We start from the raw sequence: 18585 nt of genomic DNA, 5'->3' as shown, positions 1-18585 counted from the left end.
GTTTCGGCACCAGTGTAACAGAGTTCGTATTTTCAGGGAAAATGGAGGAGTCATGAGGCAGCGGAAACAGTCAACGTGAGTATATTTATTACTAATTTAGCATCAGAAAGAACATAAACAAAAAGGGCTCTTTGTGGCCAAATAAACACACTAGCAAGTCAATGAGAGTTCACTTCAATATTAGTAGTCACACACACAGTCGACTCTCTCTCTGCTTTCTCTTTCTGCCGACTGATGCGTTTGTCAGGTCTCCCTCCGCCATCACTATAACAAGATACAGGTGTTAATGAAAATGACAGCCCAGGTGACGAGCCTTACCACTCTCCCTCTCCTCCAGACAGATACATGACCATGCAGGGGGTTCCCTGAGGGGGATTTCCCTCTAGAGCAGTCACCTGTCGAGTCCCTCAAACACAAGTTTGACCAAGTGAGAGTCATCGATGGATGTATCAGGTACCAGTGAGTTTAAAAGGGGATACATATCAAGCTTTGGTGGATTCGGGTTGTACCCAAACCTCTATCCACCAACGCTTGGTGCAAGGCGGAGCATTGGATAAGAATAAACGATGTTTGCAAGTGGTGTGTGGCATGCCGTGATTGTAAGTTGGTGAATCCACCGGCCACTCCAAAAGTATCATTGCGCCCTCTACCACTAATCGAGGTCCCCTTCGAAAGATTTGGCATGAACCTCGTCGTGCCATTAGAACGGACCGCACACGGGCATCGCTTTGTATTAGTTCTGGTGGACTATGCAACGTGATATCCGGAAGCAGTGCCCCTACGCAACATCTCAGCACGTAGTGTTGTGGAGGCACTCTTCAGAATTATCTACCGAGTGGGAATTCCAAAAGAAATCCTCACTGATCAAGGCACTACATTTATGTCATGAACACTACGCGAACTGTGTGAATTGTTAGGTATTAAATCGATTCGCAACAGTGTTTATCACCCTCAAAAAGATGGGTTGGTGGAACGATTGAATAAAACCTTAAAAAATATGCTTTGTAAGTTCATACACAAGGACGCTAGAAATTGGGATAAGTGGCTTGAAACCCTGTAACCCACAAGCCTCCACAGGGTTTTCCCCATTCGAACGTCTGTATCGGTGTGCTCGACATGATGCCGGAAGCTTGGGAGGAGGGACCTTCAAACAGTAAAAATGAAATTCAGTACGTTCTTGATCTTAGAGCAAAACTCCACACTTTGGGTCAATTAATTTGCTCCAAGCTCAGCAATGTCAAAGCTGACTGTATTACAGGGGCACTTGACCATGGGAATTCGCACCGGGAGATAAAGTGCTTGTATTACTGCCCACCTCAAGCTCTAAATTACTCGCCAAGTGGCAATGACACTTGAGGTCACACAGCGAGTAAGAGATCTTAATTATGAGGTTATGCGATTATGCGGTCGCATTAACCTCATAGACCACCATTCGAGACCACCCCGGGGGTGGTGGTTCGTAGCTGCCCCATTGCCTTCCTGAGCACAAGAAATTATTTTAGATATGCTGAGCACAAGAAAAGGGCAATGCTCGAGAAGAGTCGCACATCGATTGGGCCAGCCTGGTGGTTCTGGTACCTAAGAGCAACGGGACGGTCCGGTTCTGTGTAGACTATCGCAAAGTGAACACAGTATCCAAATTTGACACGTACTCAATGCCTTGGATTGACGAGTTGCTCGATCAGTTGGGCACGGCTCAATTTTATTCAACACTAGACTTAACAAAGGGTTATTGGCAGATCCCTTTAACTCCAATCTCCAGAGAAAAAATAGATTTTTCCAAACCGTTCGGCTTACATCAATTTGTGACTCTTCCGTTCAGTTTGTTCGGGGCCCCTGCCACGTTTCATTGTCTCATGGACAAAATTCTCAGACCACATACAGCATATGCCGCCATATATTTAGATTATATTATTATTTAAATTAATGACTGGCGGCGGCACATGCAACATCTGAGAGCTGTCCTGAGGTCGCTGCGATGGGCGGGACTCACGGCCAATACAAAGAAGTGCGCAATTGGGCGGGTGGAAGTTCGGTATCTGGGGTTCTACTTGGGTCACGGGCAAGTGCGACCCCGGGGGGGGGAGCTGGCAGGCCGGATGTTGCCCCGGCCTGAGTCAGTCGATGGGAGTATGTGGGGATGGGGGCGTTGTCGTGTTTCTGTCTGTGGGAGAGGGAGAGCGGTAAGGCTCATCGCCTGGGCTGTCTCTCATTATAGTGATGGCGGAGGGAGACCTGAAAAGCTGACAGAGGCATCAGTCGGCAGAAAGAGAAAGCAGAGAGAGATTCGGCTGTGTGTGTGACTACTAATATTGAAGTGAACTCTCATTGACTCCAAAACGGTCAGAAATCTAGGAGTAACCATCAATAACCAACTCAATTCACAGACCACATCTCAAAGACAGCACAATCATGTAGATTTACACTCTACAATATCAGGAAAATAAGACCCTTCCTATCGGAACATGCCACTCAACTTCTTGTTCAGTCACTTGTCATAACTAGACTGGACTACTACAACACTTTCATTGCAGGCCTCCCTGCATGCGCAATTAGGCCCCTGCAAATGATACAGAATGCAGGAGCACGTCTGGTCTTTAATGAACCAGAGAGTGCATGTTACACCACTCCTTGTCTCTCTTCACTGGCTGCCGGTTGATGCACGTATCAAATTCAAGGCTCTGATGCTGGCATACAGAACAGTCACTGGGTCTGTTCTAGCATATCTAAAATAATTTCTGCAGAGCTACGTTCCTACCAGAAGCCTGCAGTTGGCTAATGAGTGGCACCTTGTTGTACCAACACAGAGGCACCAAAACACTTTCCCGGACTTTCGGTTTCACTGTACCTCATTGATGGAATGACCTTCCCAACTCCATCCGTGAAGCAGACTCACACTCTGTCTTCAAAAAACAGCTAAAAACACATCTTTTCCATGAGCACTTAACCATGCAATCATAAAAAAGAAAAAAATATATATGTATATTCTAATCTGTCTTGGATACTACTATTCTGATGCTAATGAAACTTTGTATTGCAGCACATTTCGTAAGACTGTCTCCTTAAGATGAATCGCTTATGATGTATTATTCCTCTTTTGTAAGTCGCTTTGGATAAAAGCATCTACCAAATGAATAAATGTAAATGTAAATCAAAGGGAGTGGGCTTGTTTGACTTAGGCCAGATAGCAACCACACAGAACACTTTAGCAACTGTTTGTTATTAACATTTTTATTAATTCCATACACAAAAACCAATAAACACAACTTAAAATACGGAATCAGTTATATAAATTAAAACCCCTCCCCCCGATCATCCAACCCCCCCACCCCGACCTGACACAAACACGCATTACAGTGGTCTCTTACAATTATAACAAAAAATTAGAAACAAACTAAAAAAAAAAATAATACTTTCAAAAAACAAATACAATGCAAATACACATCAAGCTAAAAATTCAAAATCAAAAATCCTTCTCCACTGCCCCTCCCCGAGAACCCTCCAAAAAATCAAACTATCCACCCCACTTCCTATTAAACAAATCCCACTTTCCCAACCTTCTGTAGATCGCCTCCTCAAATGTCACAACCTCACTCATCTCCCCGCACCACTCCCGAAATGAGGGTGCCCCAGCCGTCTTCCACCCCCTGAGTATTATTCTCCTGGCCACCATAACTCCGGCCAGGACCCAACCTCTCAAGTGGCTATCCCCAAAATTAATGACCTCCCCATCATCCAAAATGCAGAGTCTGGGGCAAAATGAAAACTGTGTGTCTAACACACCACACATAAATCCCTGAACCTTCAACCAAAATTCCTGTATTTTAACACATCCCCAAAAAACATGGGTTGTGTCCCCGTCTTCTGATTGGCATCACCAGCAGGTGGGTGTGTCTTTAAGACCAAGTCTATACAATCTAGAGGTGGTCCAATATAAACGATTCAAAATCTTAAATTGCATCAGATGCACCCTTGAATCTCTAGATGTAGACTTGACATTTTTTAGAATCTTAGCCCACACTCCCTCCTCCAATACCAAATTTAAATCTCTCTCCCATAATCTCTTGAGAGAAGTTGAAGCTCCATCCCCCAGACTCTGAATTAACAGCGAGTAATACACTGATGCCTCATGACCTTTTCCAAAAGCAGTTATCACCACTTCTAGAGTATCTGCCATTTTAGGGGGGTGTATGCTACTCCCAAAAATAGTACAGAGCAGGTGGCACAGCTGTAAGTACCTGAGAACTGAGATCTAGGAATCCTGAAATGTTGGACCAAATTTTCAAATGATCTCAACCCACCACTCTCATATAGGACACCGAGTGTATTAACACCCCTCTCAATCCACTTCGTCCAGCAGGAAGGGGACTCACCAATACGCAACTTTGGGTTTAGCCATATGCTCGAGGCAACATTTAAATAAATGTCTGAATTAAACACTTTGGACACTTTTGTCCATAGCACGTGCAGATGCGAGATAACGTGGTGCGACTTAACTTCTCCAATTAGTTTAATAGAAGGGTTTTGTAATAGTAAAATAGGGGCAATAACTTTCTGTTCAATTCCAAACCAGTGAGGGGCTCTCTCAGGTGGAAGTGACCAATGAGCTAAATGTCTGAGACCGAATGCATAATAATAAAACAAAATCTTGAGTAGGCCTAGCCCACCTTTGTCAATCAGTCTATGTAACTTGTTGATAATGTAACCTGGGATGCTTTCCATTCCAAATGAAGGACTTCGCTATGCTATCAAATTGCTTGAAATAAGAGAGGGGGACATCTACAATGAAAGATTGTAGTAGGTAGTTGAATTTTGGAATACAATTCATTTTAATAACATTAACCTTCCCAATCATCGATAATAATACTGAGCTCTCATAATAATGAAGCCCACCTACTCACATCACTCGAAAATCTTTTTATTAAAGAGTCAAAATTAACTGACTAAATCACATAATGTTGCTGGGAATAAAATGCCCAAATACTTAATGCCCTGTCTGGGCCATTGAAAGGTGCCCGGTTGAAAAGCCATTACTGGGCAGTACGCAGTCAGAGCTAAAGCTTTGGATTTAGACCAATTAACTCTGTACCCCGAAAATTTAGAAAAGGAATTAATAATTCTGTGGAGGCAAGGCATAGATCTAGTGGGGTCAGAGACGAATAATAAAATATCATCTGCGTAATGTAAAAGCTTATGCGCCACGCCTCCCGCCGTCACCCCTGGAAAATCATCCTCCTTTCTTATCGTGGCTGCTAATGGTTCCAGGGCAAGACAGAACAATAATGGGGAAAGAGGGCAACCCTGCCGAGTGCCCCTATTCAGAGTAAAATAATCTGAAATTAATCCATTTGTTTGTACCGCCGCTACAGGGTGTCTATAAAGTAACTTAATCCATCTGATAAAAGTATTTCCGAACCCGTATATTTCGAGCATCTTAAAAAGATAATCCCATTCTACCATATCAAACGCCTTTTCGGCGTCAAGTGAGATGGCAGCGACCGGAGTCTGATCATTCGCCACTGACCACATAATATTAATGAGACACTTAATGTTGTCAGAAATGCTGTGGCCCCTAATAAACCCCACCTGATCTACATGTATAAGAGATGTCATAACTTAATCGGTTAGCCAGAATGTTTGCCAAAATGTTTTACATCTAGTTGGATCAGGGAAATTGGATGGTAACTTTTACACTCGCTTGGATCTTTGTCCTTTTTAAGAATCAGACTGATCCGGGTTTGTGTCATGGTTGGGGGAAGCTTTCCATTCTTTAATGACTCTGTATAAACTTCTAACAAAAGTGGAGCCAATTCTGTAGCATAAGATCTAAAAAATTCAGCGGCAAAGCCATCTGGCCCCGGAGCCTTGCCAGTAGCCTTGACTCCAAGGCTATCTCAGATTCAAGATAATTTTTTTACTCAGTCGTCAATTTAGGGAGTTCTAATGGTTCCACAAAGTTTCTAATATCTTCATCAGTAGATGAAGATGTGGAACTATAAAGATCAAGATAGAACACTTTAAAGGCATTATTAATATCAATGGGTGAGGAAATGGTAGAAAAAGACTCTCTCTGCTTTATATATCTAGCCAAAAGCTTCCCTGCTTTGTCCCCCGACTCAAAGTATGACTGCCTTGCCCTGAACAACCAAAACTCCACTTTTCGCAACAAAATAGTATTATATCTGTATTTCAATCGGGTCAATTCTCTGAGGCCATCAGACGACATTTGGCGCTTTAGCTATGCCTCTGCACTTTTAATATTCTCTTCCAACTCCACGAGTTCTCGTGCTTTGGATTTTTGGTGAATGAGGCATACTGTATGATTTGACCCCTAAGAACTGCCTTAAACGCCTCCCAAGCCACGCCCACAGAGGATACTGAGGACCAGTTGGTCTCCATATAAACACTGATTTCGGTCTTTAACATTTGTTGGAAATCAGGATTTTGCAAAAGGGATACATTAAAGCGCCAGCTGTATGATTTCTTTTTCTCCATATGTGGCAACACCTCCAATCTCACCAGGGCGTGATCTGAGACTAAGATGTTTCCAATTGAGCAATCAATAACAGATTAAATGAGGGACTTAGATATTAAAAAAAAAAAAATCTATTCCAGAATAAATCTTATGGACTGATGAAAAAAATGTATAGTCTTTACCAGATGGTCTGCAAGTCCAAGATTTTTACACATCCTGTGAAGCCTCAGTGTTGCTCTAGGGGGCTTACACACTTTTGCTTCACTTTTGAGTCCATCAATAGATTAAAGTCTCCTCCCAATATTATATCATGAGGGGTGCCAGCAGCTTGCAACATCCCTTTAAGATCTATAAAAAAGCCCTGATCATCAACGTTAGGCACATAAATATTAGCCAAAACCAACCTTTGCCCCTGAATTTCTGCTAAGACAATAATGACTCTTCCTAATTTATCTTTAATCTGTTTGAGAAATTTGAATTGTAGATATTTATTAATCAATACAATAACTCCCTTGCTCTTACTTGAGCCAGCACTAAAGAAAACATGTCCACCCCATAACTTCCCAATTTTTTCAGCTTCCTGTGGGGAAAGATGCTTTTCTTGAAGAAACACTATATCATATTTTTTACACTTAAGAAAAGAAATAACTTTCCTTCTTTTTATGGGGTGCCCCAACCCATTCACATTCCATGTGGAGAGAGATAACCCACTCATATTAACATTTGACATTTTGATATGACAGAAAAAAATGTGTGTCAAAAACAAGATTATACAGACCACATTCCACCATTATTGCAGCAATCAAACCCTGAACTTCCCCCGGAACAAAACAAACAGGAAAAAGATAAACGTGCGCATTAACCCCGCGCACGACAGCACCAACCGGCGTCAATCCCTCTAAATTCAAAGAGTCCGTGTACGCCTACACGCAACAATTTTGCCATCGGATTATTCAAGTCCGGTGCTTCTACACAAATTTTGTGAGGCAGAATTACATAACAGAATATCCTTTGTAAAACAGACACCAGCCAATAGGCAGCATAAACACAAAGAACATGTAGATTCATTCACAGAACTGCCTTGAAGGTGTGTTCCTCCACAAAACAAATTCCAGCCGATATAAAGCCATTCAGTTTCCTCGGACAGACAAACAATTGTTCAGTGAGCTGGCTGTTATGAGTTCAGCAGATGACGTAATCATTCTACTGTCCCTTAAAAATACTCCACAAAAACAAACTCCAGCCAACAGGAGGCATAAGCACATAGAACCAACAGATTCATCCACAACTGTCCTGAAGCAGTGTAATTCCACAAAATAAACTCCAGCCGCTAGGCGGAACCAACGCAAAAAGAAACAAAAATGGCGCCCAGCTTCCTCGGACAGCCAGAGTAAATACAGCGAGTTAATCCACTCTGGAGCTACATGAAAAACCCCAAATGGCTTACTCACCCATTGTTTTTATAAAAGACAGTGCTTGCTTGGGACATGTAAATACCCTGCGACCATCCTTCATTTCTATTCTCAGTCTGGCCGGAAACATCAGTGCAAAAGCGATCTTCCGTTGATGTAAGTGTTTCTTACATTCCTTGAATCGATCATGTTTCTCTCTTGTCAAATTCGCAAAGTCCAGGAACAAGAAAACATTGTGATTCTTCCAAGAACGATTTCCTTTGCTCCTCGCCTCGCGCAACACGAGATCTCTATCGGATGATCTCAGAAATTTGGCCAGAATTAATTGGGGCCTGTCTCCATCAGCAGATCTGTGAGCCGGGACTCTGTGAGCCTGCTCGATTTCCAGTTTATGGCCTGTTATGTCGAGCAGACTCAGGAAGAGCTTGTCAAGGAATTTCACCATATCTCTGCCTTCTTCATGCTCAGGAATTCCAACAAACCGTATGTTATTCCTTCGGCTCCTATTTTCCAAATCTTCCAGTTTTTCCAAAAAATTTTCCACGACTATTTTGGTCGCAGGCGAATTAAAGGATAATTCCCTTTCCAGTGACTCCAGATAATCGGTCCGTTTCTCAACATCTCCCAATCTTGTAACCAACTCAGAGAATTTAGTTTCCATTGCTGTAATCGATTGACGTATTACAGCGAGATCCTCCAAGTCAGCAACAACCTTAGTCAGCATCACCGAGATGTTGGACAGTTGACGCTGAATTTCTTCTCCTATCGTTTCTTCTCCTATCGTACTTTCCAAATCGAGTCCCCGGTCTGCAGGCCCAGAGGTTTCATCTTGAGCACATAAGTGTCTTTTAATGTCTCCAGAGCCCGAGAATTTTGACTTCTTTGCCATGTTTACCTCAAAGAACAAATATGTAACTGGGTGTATCGAATCTCACTGGATTATAACATGAAAATAATAAAAAAAAACAGCAAAGTGCGCAGAGCTCGTGATTCATACGTCTGCTTCTAGCATGGCGTCACGTGATCCACACTTTAGCAACTGTAAAGCAATGTACTAACAGCCACTCAGAACATCTTAGCAACCACATAGCAATGCCCTGGCATCATGGTAATGAGTTTTGCATGGGCAAGTTTTATGCTTTTGTTTGTTTAATAAGACAAAACAGTAAGACCTGGACAGTGAAATAAATATTTTTATCTGAACTCCAATTTAAATCAGCATTGTAAAGCTATTAGGGCAAAAGCTTTCCAGAGAATTTATCTGGATTAAAATACAGACATGTTGTGCAGCACGAGACAGTTTCACTCTTTCCTTTTTAATTTCCTTTTAATCCTTTTTAAGGATGCAGATTTTTTTTTTTTTTTTTTGTCTCAGAGGGAAAACATTCATTGTATAAAAGGATACAAATGGAGAATTGCTCTTTGTTGTTTGTTGGTTGAATACTCCAGTGTGTCTCAGATGAGGTGAAGTTCACATTCAGTGCAGTGAACAATGACATTTTCAGCATTGTTCAACTTGTAATACTGTTAAAAAAATAATACAGCATGGTTGCAGTTCATCATATTTCCACGCTGACATCCGTAAATCCCTTTTTTCCTTCATTCACAAGCACAGGTCTTTCCGTTCGCGTGTGCCAGACCAGCACCTGAAAAAGAAAATGGTACACCAAAACACATTGTTTTGCTTATTTTTTTCATCATGTATAACAACATCTTAGTTTCTGACTTGCTACAATAATTGATGTCATATGTTTTAACTTAAATTGATATTTCAACCAAAAATGAAAATTCTATAATAATTTATTCATGTTGTTCCAAATCTGTATGACTTTCTTCCTTTTGTGAGGAATGTGAGTAAATGATGACAGAATTTTCAGTTTTGGGTGATGCCATGGAGGCACCTTTGTGCAGTTGGCAGCTTTGGGTTCCAGGTCACTAAGGGTCACCAGATCCTGTAACAGACTGCTCTCCTGGTATCCGCCCTTTATCCCCCAGAGCTTAAAGTAGGCCTCAGGTTTACTGAGGATGAGCTGGAGGTTCACAGCAAACCCTGCCATATCGATGGCAAAAGGTCGATGAGGGTCAAACACCGTCCTCCAGCCGGACACTTTGCCAAGAGAGTTGATTTTGGGCGATTCAAATCGAAGACCTCCGACAAAGGCGACTGGCCAGACAGATGCTCTATGAGTCCAACGCATCTGCAGAACATTGAGGAGGAAATAGGTCAGGTAAAAAGACAGATCAAGACAGCTTCAGGACGGTAATGTCTAGATCAGTGATTCTCAATTGATTTGCTTCAGGACCCAACCCAACAAAAATGTATAGTTTAGCATCTAAAAGTAAGTATTAATTCAAATAAATGTATTAATTTGATGGTTTTTCGCATAAGCTCGTAGATTGGACACAAAAGATATAGGACGTTTTTTTCTAGCTTATCTGGCTAGCGGAACTATGCATGATTATATAGCAAGTTACATTGTATTATTTGCATTTAGCACAGTTTTTTCCTTGCAACCCATATTTGGGTCAATGAGGACCAAATTTGTTCCTGTCCTACCTCTTCAAACAGCTCCAGGCTGTAGGTATTGTCATCATCTGCAAAATAGACGATTCCTTTGTGACCAGAGTTGCGGTTGATGTTTCTCCTCAGCCAGCGGAGGGCCAGATTCCTCTGCATGGTGCCACGAGGGATCTGTGAATTTTTGGGTTTCATTCGCACCTTGAGGTTTCGGGGAGTCTCTATGTTCAAGTGGGTGTAATTCAAACCCGTGTTCTCCAGCAGTCTGGACACGAGTGGTGTTTTCCGCGCTGAGTCCTCCACCACCAACCAATGAAGGTTGGGGACGTGTAGGAGGGTGTTAGCGAGGCGGGTCAACTCCGCCTTCTGGACAGGCCTACTGTAGGTTGGAGTTATAATGTGAAGAGTGGGTAGTGTGTCAGACCAAGTCGGGAGTCGGCTGTAGATGTACCTCGTCCGGGTGACCTCTGTGATTTGCGTGTTTTCCGTGATGCAGGATTCTTGGAGTCTGAAGCCTCTTCTGTGAGCTTTGCTAACCCCTGACCTGTCATCTATCACAAGAAGAGACAGCCAGTTGTTTTTAAAACTGTCAAAAAGAGGTATTTTGTTTGTCTATCTATCTGTCTGTCTGTCTGTGTGTCTGTCTGTGACAGGTAGGATGGTTTTGATGGTTTTTCTTTTACTGCTCTGGACAGTCAATGTCTATGCGCATTCCTTATGGAGCGTGCTTGTTGTGCGTCACTTATTAGAGAACGAGTTTGCTAATAGTAAGCTCTGCTCTCCGTTACTGAGCACACATGTGCCTCTCACTCATGATTGGTGCGCATTAAGTATTTGATTTACGAATGGTGTTTATAAGTGGATGTTTGGCACTATAGTGTGTTTCTCTCCCCCGGTAAGCAGTTTAGTGCAAACGAAATGTAAGAGAAATGCAAAATGCAACTCTCTCTCCTGGTGAGTTGCGAGTTTGACTTTTATTCTTGTGCTTGTACCCAATAGATCCGATATTAATTTGTGTTTATGTATATATTATTTGGTTGTAGTGCGTCGATGTGATGAGCTTCAGTGTGTGGTAAGAGCCTTCTCCTTGAAGGTAAGGCATTTATTATAGGGCTTTAGTGGGGTGATTTTATAAGTGGTTCCCCAATTTTATATTTTTAAAACTGTTCATAATCTTGCCATTGCAGGTGTGGTGCGGCCTTGTAAAATGCTAGCTGCTGTTTCTGCGTACCTGTTTCTGCGTACCTGTTTCTGCGTACCTGTTTCTGCGTACGTACCTGTCTACACACGTGGTTCATCATGCTGTTTTATCAAAGTCGCTCATTGAATTGGTTTTGCCAGACTTATTGCAACATGCCTTGTTTCTGTCTTTGACCATTCTGTGCTGTTGATTGTACAATTTGCAATTATTGTTTTAGTTTCCACTGAAGAAAGCCATTATGCTTTGAATATGACAAGTGTTTGGAGAGAATTAGGATTTCTGTTTTCGTTTCAGCACCCATATTAACAGGTGTAACAGATTACACCTTTCACATTGTAAGCGTGAGTCGTGAGGTGAAGCGTCCCAGATGTGGCAGTTAGCAGATAGTTTCAGCGCGAGCCTATTGTTGCCGTGCGGCTCACACTGAGCTCAGCGACTCTGGGTGCAGTAGAAAACTAAAATAATCAGGAGATTTTAGAAAAGACGCAAAAACAAATAAACAATACTTAAATCGAACCTACTATACACTACAATTTACTAGTCTGCATACAAACAAACACAAAATAACTAAATAAAGGAAAAAATAAATAAATAAACTGCAGGGCCCGTGTTGTTTATATACAGAGACAGTTTAGAAGAGACGGACCACTGGTATTAAAATGAATGGGAGAAATTGGAACGCCACCCTTACAGGTAAAAGAGTTTTAGATAAAGACATCGCCTGTCAATCAACTCAAGAACGTACTTGCGCATTAGATGAATCAGCCTGAAAAAAGCATTTTTTAGCGTAATCTGAGGTAAAGCAGCATAATTTATGATACTATTGTTGTCAGATTTTACTGCTGATTTTAAATATATTCTTTACTCATAATCTTGACCAACATTGGCTGACTTGCCTTGAAAGGGGCTTTGATATTTTATCCAATCACGACAAGTGTGCTGATAAACAAGTGCAAGGGAATGCCCATCGTTGCTGTTTGAACCTTGAAAAGAGACGCGGCTAATGTGAAAGCCCAAACACAACGCGTTGCTCACACCTCGCTCACGCCCCGCTCACTGAGTATGTGTGAATCCGGCGTTATGAGCCAAAACATTTTGCCACTAACAGGTGAAGCGATTAATGTTGATCATCTCCGAACAAGGCCACATGTCAAGGTCTGGGTAGATTAGATGGTAAGCAAACAATCAGTTCTCGTAATCAACTTGTTGAATGCAGGAGAAATGGGCAGGAGTAAAGACCTAAGCGACTTTGACAAGGGCCAAATTGTTATGGCCAGAGGACTGGGTCAAAGCATCTCTGAAACTGCAAGGCTTGTGGGGTGCTCCCGGTCAGCAGTGGTGAGTACCTACCGACAGTGGTCCGAGGAGGGACAAACCACATACCATTGACAGGGTGTTGGGCGCCCAAGGCTCACAGATGTGCGAGGGCAACGGAGGCTATCCCTGTCTGGTCTGAACCGACAGAAGGTCTACTGTGGCACAAGTCACAGACAATTTTAATGATGGTTATGGGAGGAATGTCACAACTGCTGCGTATATGGCTGCGTAGCTGCAGACCGGTCAGAGTACCCATGATGACCCCTGTCCACTGTCGAAAGCACCAAAAATGGACACGCGAGCATTGGAACTGGAGCTTGGAGCAGTGGAAGAGGGTTGTCTAGTCCGATGAGTCCTGTTTTCTTTTACATCACATGGACATCACATGTACATGTGTGCTGTTTACCTGGGGAAGTGATGGCACTAGGATGCACTGTGGGAAGACGACAAGCCGTTGGAGAGTGTGTGATGCTCTGGACAATGTTCTGCTGGGAAACCCTGGGTCCGGCCATTCACGTGGAGGTCAATTTGACACGTGCCACCTATCTAAACATCATCACAGACCAGGTACACCCCTTCATGGCAATGGTATTCCCTGATGGCAGTGGCCTCTTTCAGCAGGATAATGCACCATGCCACACCCCAACATTTTCAGGAATGGTTTGAGGAACATGCTGAAGAGTCCAAGGTGTTGCCCTGGCCTCAAATTCCCCAGATCTCAATCCGATTGAGCATCTGTGTGATGTGCTGGACCAACAAGTCAGATCCACGGCGGCTCCACCACGCAGCTTACAGGACTTGAAGGATCTGCTGCCAATGTCTTGGTGCCAGATACCACAGGACACCTTCAGGGGTCTTGTAGAGTCCATGACTCGGCGGATCGGCACTGTTTTGGTGGCATGTGGAGGATCAACAGCATATTAGGCAGGTGGTCATAATGTTTTGGCTCATCTGTGTATATTTACCATGATTGCCATAACTTTTATCAAATTAACGTAAACAGGCATTGAAATACTACGTTAACTATTAGGAAGATTTTAGAAGGGCTATATAATCTATAGCAGTAGCCTAAAACAATGTTCAGATTTCTATTTGGCAACATTACCAATAGCCTGCGTGGTCTAGGAGATGTCAGCCGCAAAGGAAAATCATTTCAGAGGCAGAGCAACTTATTATTTATATTATTTATATTTTGATGGAAGACAATTTTTTTCTTTAGAATAACCTGCACTACTGAATTGTGCACAATAAGACTAGAAATAGATATTGGGTCCGTTTTGATTTCATGTTGACATTAAAGCATTCTAGAATCAGCTTTGTATTTACCCCTCTGAGCTGGAAGCAAAGGATTGACAGCATGTTGATGCCAAATTGAGATGAGCAAAGTCCAGGGTAACACGATCAATATGAGCGCAAGGATGTCTCTTCTCTTGTGCATTTCCTCTGTCTGATCTTTGGGGGAAAAAAAACATGACGTTATTCTCTCCTCTTTACGGACTCATAATTTCTAAAAGATATGCCTGCATAATTTCCATCATTGCATTGAGTTTGTCCCAAACATGCATCATAGTGATTTGAAGCATCCAAAAGCATAGCTAAGTCAGGTTGTCACTACTTGACAAGCTGCTCAAAAAATAGATGCTATTTTTTTCCCAGAAAATAGGTCAGCAAAAGCTTTAAGCTCTCGACTATCATTCAAATAAAATATTAAAGAGCCCAAAAACTGCAACTGCATCCTCACAATCTCAGACCTCCAAAGAAGTGTTTCTATAGATGTGTCTCTATCAAGCAGGGCCATAACCACCATCATCCCTCTACATTGCGAGTAAATCTTGCATATGGGAACAAATTTTGTGCTTTGCAACTTCAAAATGTCTGCTATTAGCCACTGGCTAGTAAATATTCAGTTTTCACTCGCCAGTGAGTTGTGTAGTGGTGAAGAACAATTTTAGTGCAGAGATCCTTTCACTGCGTGTTGTGTCTCATGAGTGTGCACTCAGAAGGAAATGTACCTTATTTGGCAGCAGTGGGTCCTGAGGTGTCGTGAACGCACTGTCACCATCGCTTTAGTTGAGCGATGATATGCTACATTTACATTGCATTTAATGACGAAACTCTGATTTTGCTTAAACTTTTCCACACACTGTTTTCACAACATTCTTCGTTTAACAGCATGGCTACAGACCAGTGTAATATGCCTGTTGGAAGGTAAAAAGTGTTGCAAACTCGAGAGCTTGTCGATTTGAATTTGAGAACTTATGATTTATTGACAACAATAAATATTTGTACACGTCAGTCAATACACAGAAATGTGTGTCTAAAGATGATCTCTATGATATATATCTATATTCATTGAATAATGTCTCTTTTAATATCCTTTCTGTTATTAACAGTCAGTTGTTGATCAAAAAGTAAAAAGAAACATGAATTGCACGTACCATTTAAGCACCGTTTTATATGGAGGGCCAAACTACTCAAAATTAAATAATTAAATAAATATTTAAATATTTAAAGAAATCATTAAATACATAGTGAATTAAATAAATGTATTAAATAAATCATTTAATATTTAAATAAATAATTAAATACATAGTGAATTAATTAAATGCATCATTAAATCAGTACATAAAATCTCCCATGTATTTCATTTCAGCACTAGCTTTGAATAAGTTTCATTTAAACAATAGTTATCTGCCTCCATTTTCATTTAAGAGCTTGCCTTGGGATCTTTTTAATTTAAGCAAGAGCATTACCAATACGCCAATCAAAGCAGGTAGGTGTAATCAGCACTCCTTTGTCAGCAGTCCAAAATAATCAGTGGAACGCCTAAAGTTTGATGACGAGTGAAGAAGAAATAGAGACAGTAGCTGGCACGTGCTGACAGATGGAGTCATCAGAGTCAAAAAATACTAAACTAACCAGAAAGTCCAAAGAAACTGATTTTGAAAGGTGATGCCCACTCTTGTTGAGTGACATACTGATTACCATAACCCTGAAAATGAAAAGAAAAGAAACTCATGCGTGAATGTAAAATCAATGGATGCAAAATAGTGCTAAAATAAAATACAAGGGACATTTATTAATTTATTTACTTTTATCATTAATTTAATATTTGTATAGTTCTTTTTTTTTTTTTTACAGTTTCATTATGTATTTAATGATTTATTTAAATATTTATTTAATTATTTAATTTTGAGTAATTTGGTCCTCCTTATTTTTATACATACTGTATCAATGTAAACTCAATATAAATACTTGTAAACCATACAAAATATGTATATAAACAAACATGCTACAAAATGTAGTAAGTATAATAAATATGTACATATATCTAAATATTTAAAGGGGCAATCAAACGTTATGAAATACTTTAACTTCAACAAACACTGTAAATACTGAAGAAATGAACAAATAGGCTCTTGCCGCATCTATGCAGGAGGTTGGTAAAAACCTGTGCAAAGCCATAACCCATAAACCTAAACCTTGTTGCTTTTTTTACATAGTACATTTTATATAGTATTATAGTATATTAAGTTCCAACCTTGTTTTGCATTAAAACAGTTTTTCAAACAGTGACAACAGCTTGTATTATTATTATTATTATTATTATTAATGCAATTTTATGACATCATATAAATTGATAGAATGTGAAATTTGCACAAAATTTAAAAAAGCTAAAATGTGATTAAAATGATGAAAAGCGAAATATGAAATAAAATATACACTCTCACTTACTATAGTGCATGAAGTCATATAAATGAACACTATATAGCCTATATGTCAAGACGCCCCCTTCCCAGTTTGCTTAATACATTTTCAGTTTCATTACGCTTGCATGTTGTCAAAAGTCTGGTAAAAACTCAAATTTACTTGCCAAAGCCGATTCTTTCTCCAGCGTGTCCGTAGAGGGTTGACCATAGACACTGAGTGGGACACGTCTCATCCAATATTCAGATTAGTGGTTGATCTAAATGGGTTTTTCAACGGGTGGTTCTTAACTTATTATATTTGGACCACCAAATGGTGACTATTTGTCTAGATACTGTGGTTATACTATGATGCTATGGCAATATCAGATACTGAGTAGAATTGTTTTGTTTCTCTCATTTGTCAGCATGATACAATGAGCTCACCTGTGTTTATCCTTCTATCATCATAACCCTAGCAGCAGACATCGTCTTAGTGACTCCATCGGTATCTGCAAGATGACAGTAATTGAGACAATTAAATCACATTAACTTTCACAACAGATGAACAGTAAACATTTGATGTACAATTTCAATAAAATATGTTTCTTTTATAAATAAAGACAGATAAAATTAACAAATGCAAAAATAAACAAACAAGCAAACAAACAAATACACCAACAAACGAAGAATCAAATGAAGAAATTAATTATTTACTAATTTACTAACATTTCTTTGGTTTAAGTTTCTCAATAACTTTCACCCCACTTAAAAAAAAAAAAAAAAGAATTAATATGCACATAATTAACAGATATGTATTCCTGGTCAGCACGTCACTTCATGAAAATTCATAGCTTCTCTGAATTGTTTTCTCTTTGCCACTGAGCAAACTCTAGTGCTGCATATTCTCTCTGGTTTGGCAGATCATTCAGTCCATGAGAGTCAGTGAGGATTTCAGGGCATTAAAGGAAATAAAAGCTGGTACAAAAATATGTAAAAGGTACTATTCTGTTTTAGATCAGAATTCTACTTTGGCAACTCTGGAAACCCAGAAATAAATACACACACACACACACACACACACACACACACATACATACATTCTCTCGCTGTCTGTAATTTGAGTGTTAGATTTGGGTCAATCCATTGTGTTCCACAGCTGAAGTCACAAAATAATGAGCATCACCAGGGATTCAGTTCTACATGCTACATACTGGAGTCCAATTAAGGCCCCAAACCATATACAGGATTTTGGATGTGTTATGCATTTCAACTGTATAGGTTTGAAGTTAGAAAAACTGCATCATGACACATTTTAAAATATTTTTTGTATTCTAACCAGATTCATATCCTTTTATATTCACACATAATATTCAATATTCTCCATAACATTTATACATAACAGAAACTCTAAGTCTGACATTCCGATTCCCATATTTCAAGATTATGCATCTCAATCTTTCTTAGGATACTTAATAAAGATGTAAGCATTCTGTCTAACCCAAAGTGTTACACAAACATTTGCCAATAAACAACTCCAGACTCACTCACACAAATGTCTAAACAACCAATGAAATGCAGCACTCCTCTGTGTCTCACCTGTCTTGGTTTGTTGTGTGTGCTTTTTTGCCCAAATTGGTTGTCATAAAAAACTGTGCTTTATTCAGCACAACTGAAAACTGCATAAAATTACTTGGCATCTGTACTTCCTATATTTTACATTTGTAAGCATTCTCACAGTTAAGAGGAAAACACATCAGCATCTGCTCTATAGAAAACTGCATAAGCATATTTAGAAGAAAAAAAACAGTTTGATATAAAAGCCAGTTACTTACATGCTCAATCTATTTCTCATTGCCTTGAAACAACCATTTACACTCTATATGTCAGTCAGATATCCTGCTGGTGGCCTTTGAGAGGTAGGACAATGAGAGCAGGGGAGAGATACGGCTGCTGGGCTGGTGTGGGCAGTGCCA

General features: G+C 40.4%; 1 protein-coding gene across 2 annotated transcripts; it reads right to left on the bottom strand.

Annotated features, from left to right (window-relative positions):
• Positions 1–3343: 3343 nt before the first annotated feature.
• On the bottom strand, positions 3344–18585 carry LOC127433325 (galactosylgalactosylxylosylprotein 3-beta-glucuronosyltransferase 1-like). Of its 2 annotated transcripts, XM_051685120.1 has the most exons (7): positions 18445–18585; positions 17057–17121; positions 16794–16890; positions 14250–14375; positions 10445–10956; positions 9789–10085; positions 3344–9533 (listed from the first exon to the last, which is right to left on the bottom strand). In XM_051685120.1, the coding sequence occupies exons 3-7, from the start codon at positions 16864–16866 to the stop codon at positions 9447–9449; spliced, it is 1095 nt and encodes a 364-aa protein (XP_051541080.1). In that variant the 5' UTR covers positions 16867–16890; positions 17057–17121; positions 18445–18585; the 3' UTR covers positions 3344–9446. The 2 variants fall into 2 exon arrangements, with proteins under 2 accessions (XP_051541080.1, XP_051541081.1); XM_051685121.1 differs by lacking the exon at positions 16794–16890.

Source organism: Myxocyprinus asiaticus, chromosome 43 (assembly GCF_019703515.2).
Source record: "Myxocyprinus asiaticus isolate MX2 ecotype Aquarium Trade chromosome 43, UBuf_Myxa_2, whole genome shotgun sequence".
Lineage (NCBI taxonomy): Eukaryota > Metazoa > Chordata > Actinopteri > Cypriniformes > Catostomidae > Myxocyprinus > Myxocyprinus asiaticus.
Note: the sequence above shows the minus strand (reverse complement) of the source record. Positions and strands in the feature narration are given on the sequence as shown.

What these genes read in the sequence shown, in the direction of transcription:
- LOC127433325 (XM_051685120.1), bottom strand. Translation starts at nt 16,866, where the DNA reads ATGAGACGTGTCCCACTCAGTGTCTATGGTCAACCCTCTACGGACACG. An exon ending in GCCTGGAGCTGTTTGAAGAG is followed by an intron (nt 10,086 to 10,444) that starts GTAGGACAGGAA and finishes AATGTTCTGCAG; the next exon opens with ATGCGTTGGACTCATAGAGC. An exon ending in AAGCTGCCAACTGCACAAAG is followed by an intron (nt 9,534 to 9,788) that starts GTGCCTCCATGG and finishes TTTCTTTTTCAG; the next exon opens with GTGCTGGTCTGGCACACGCG.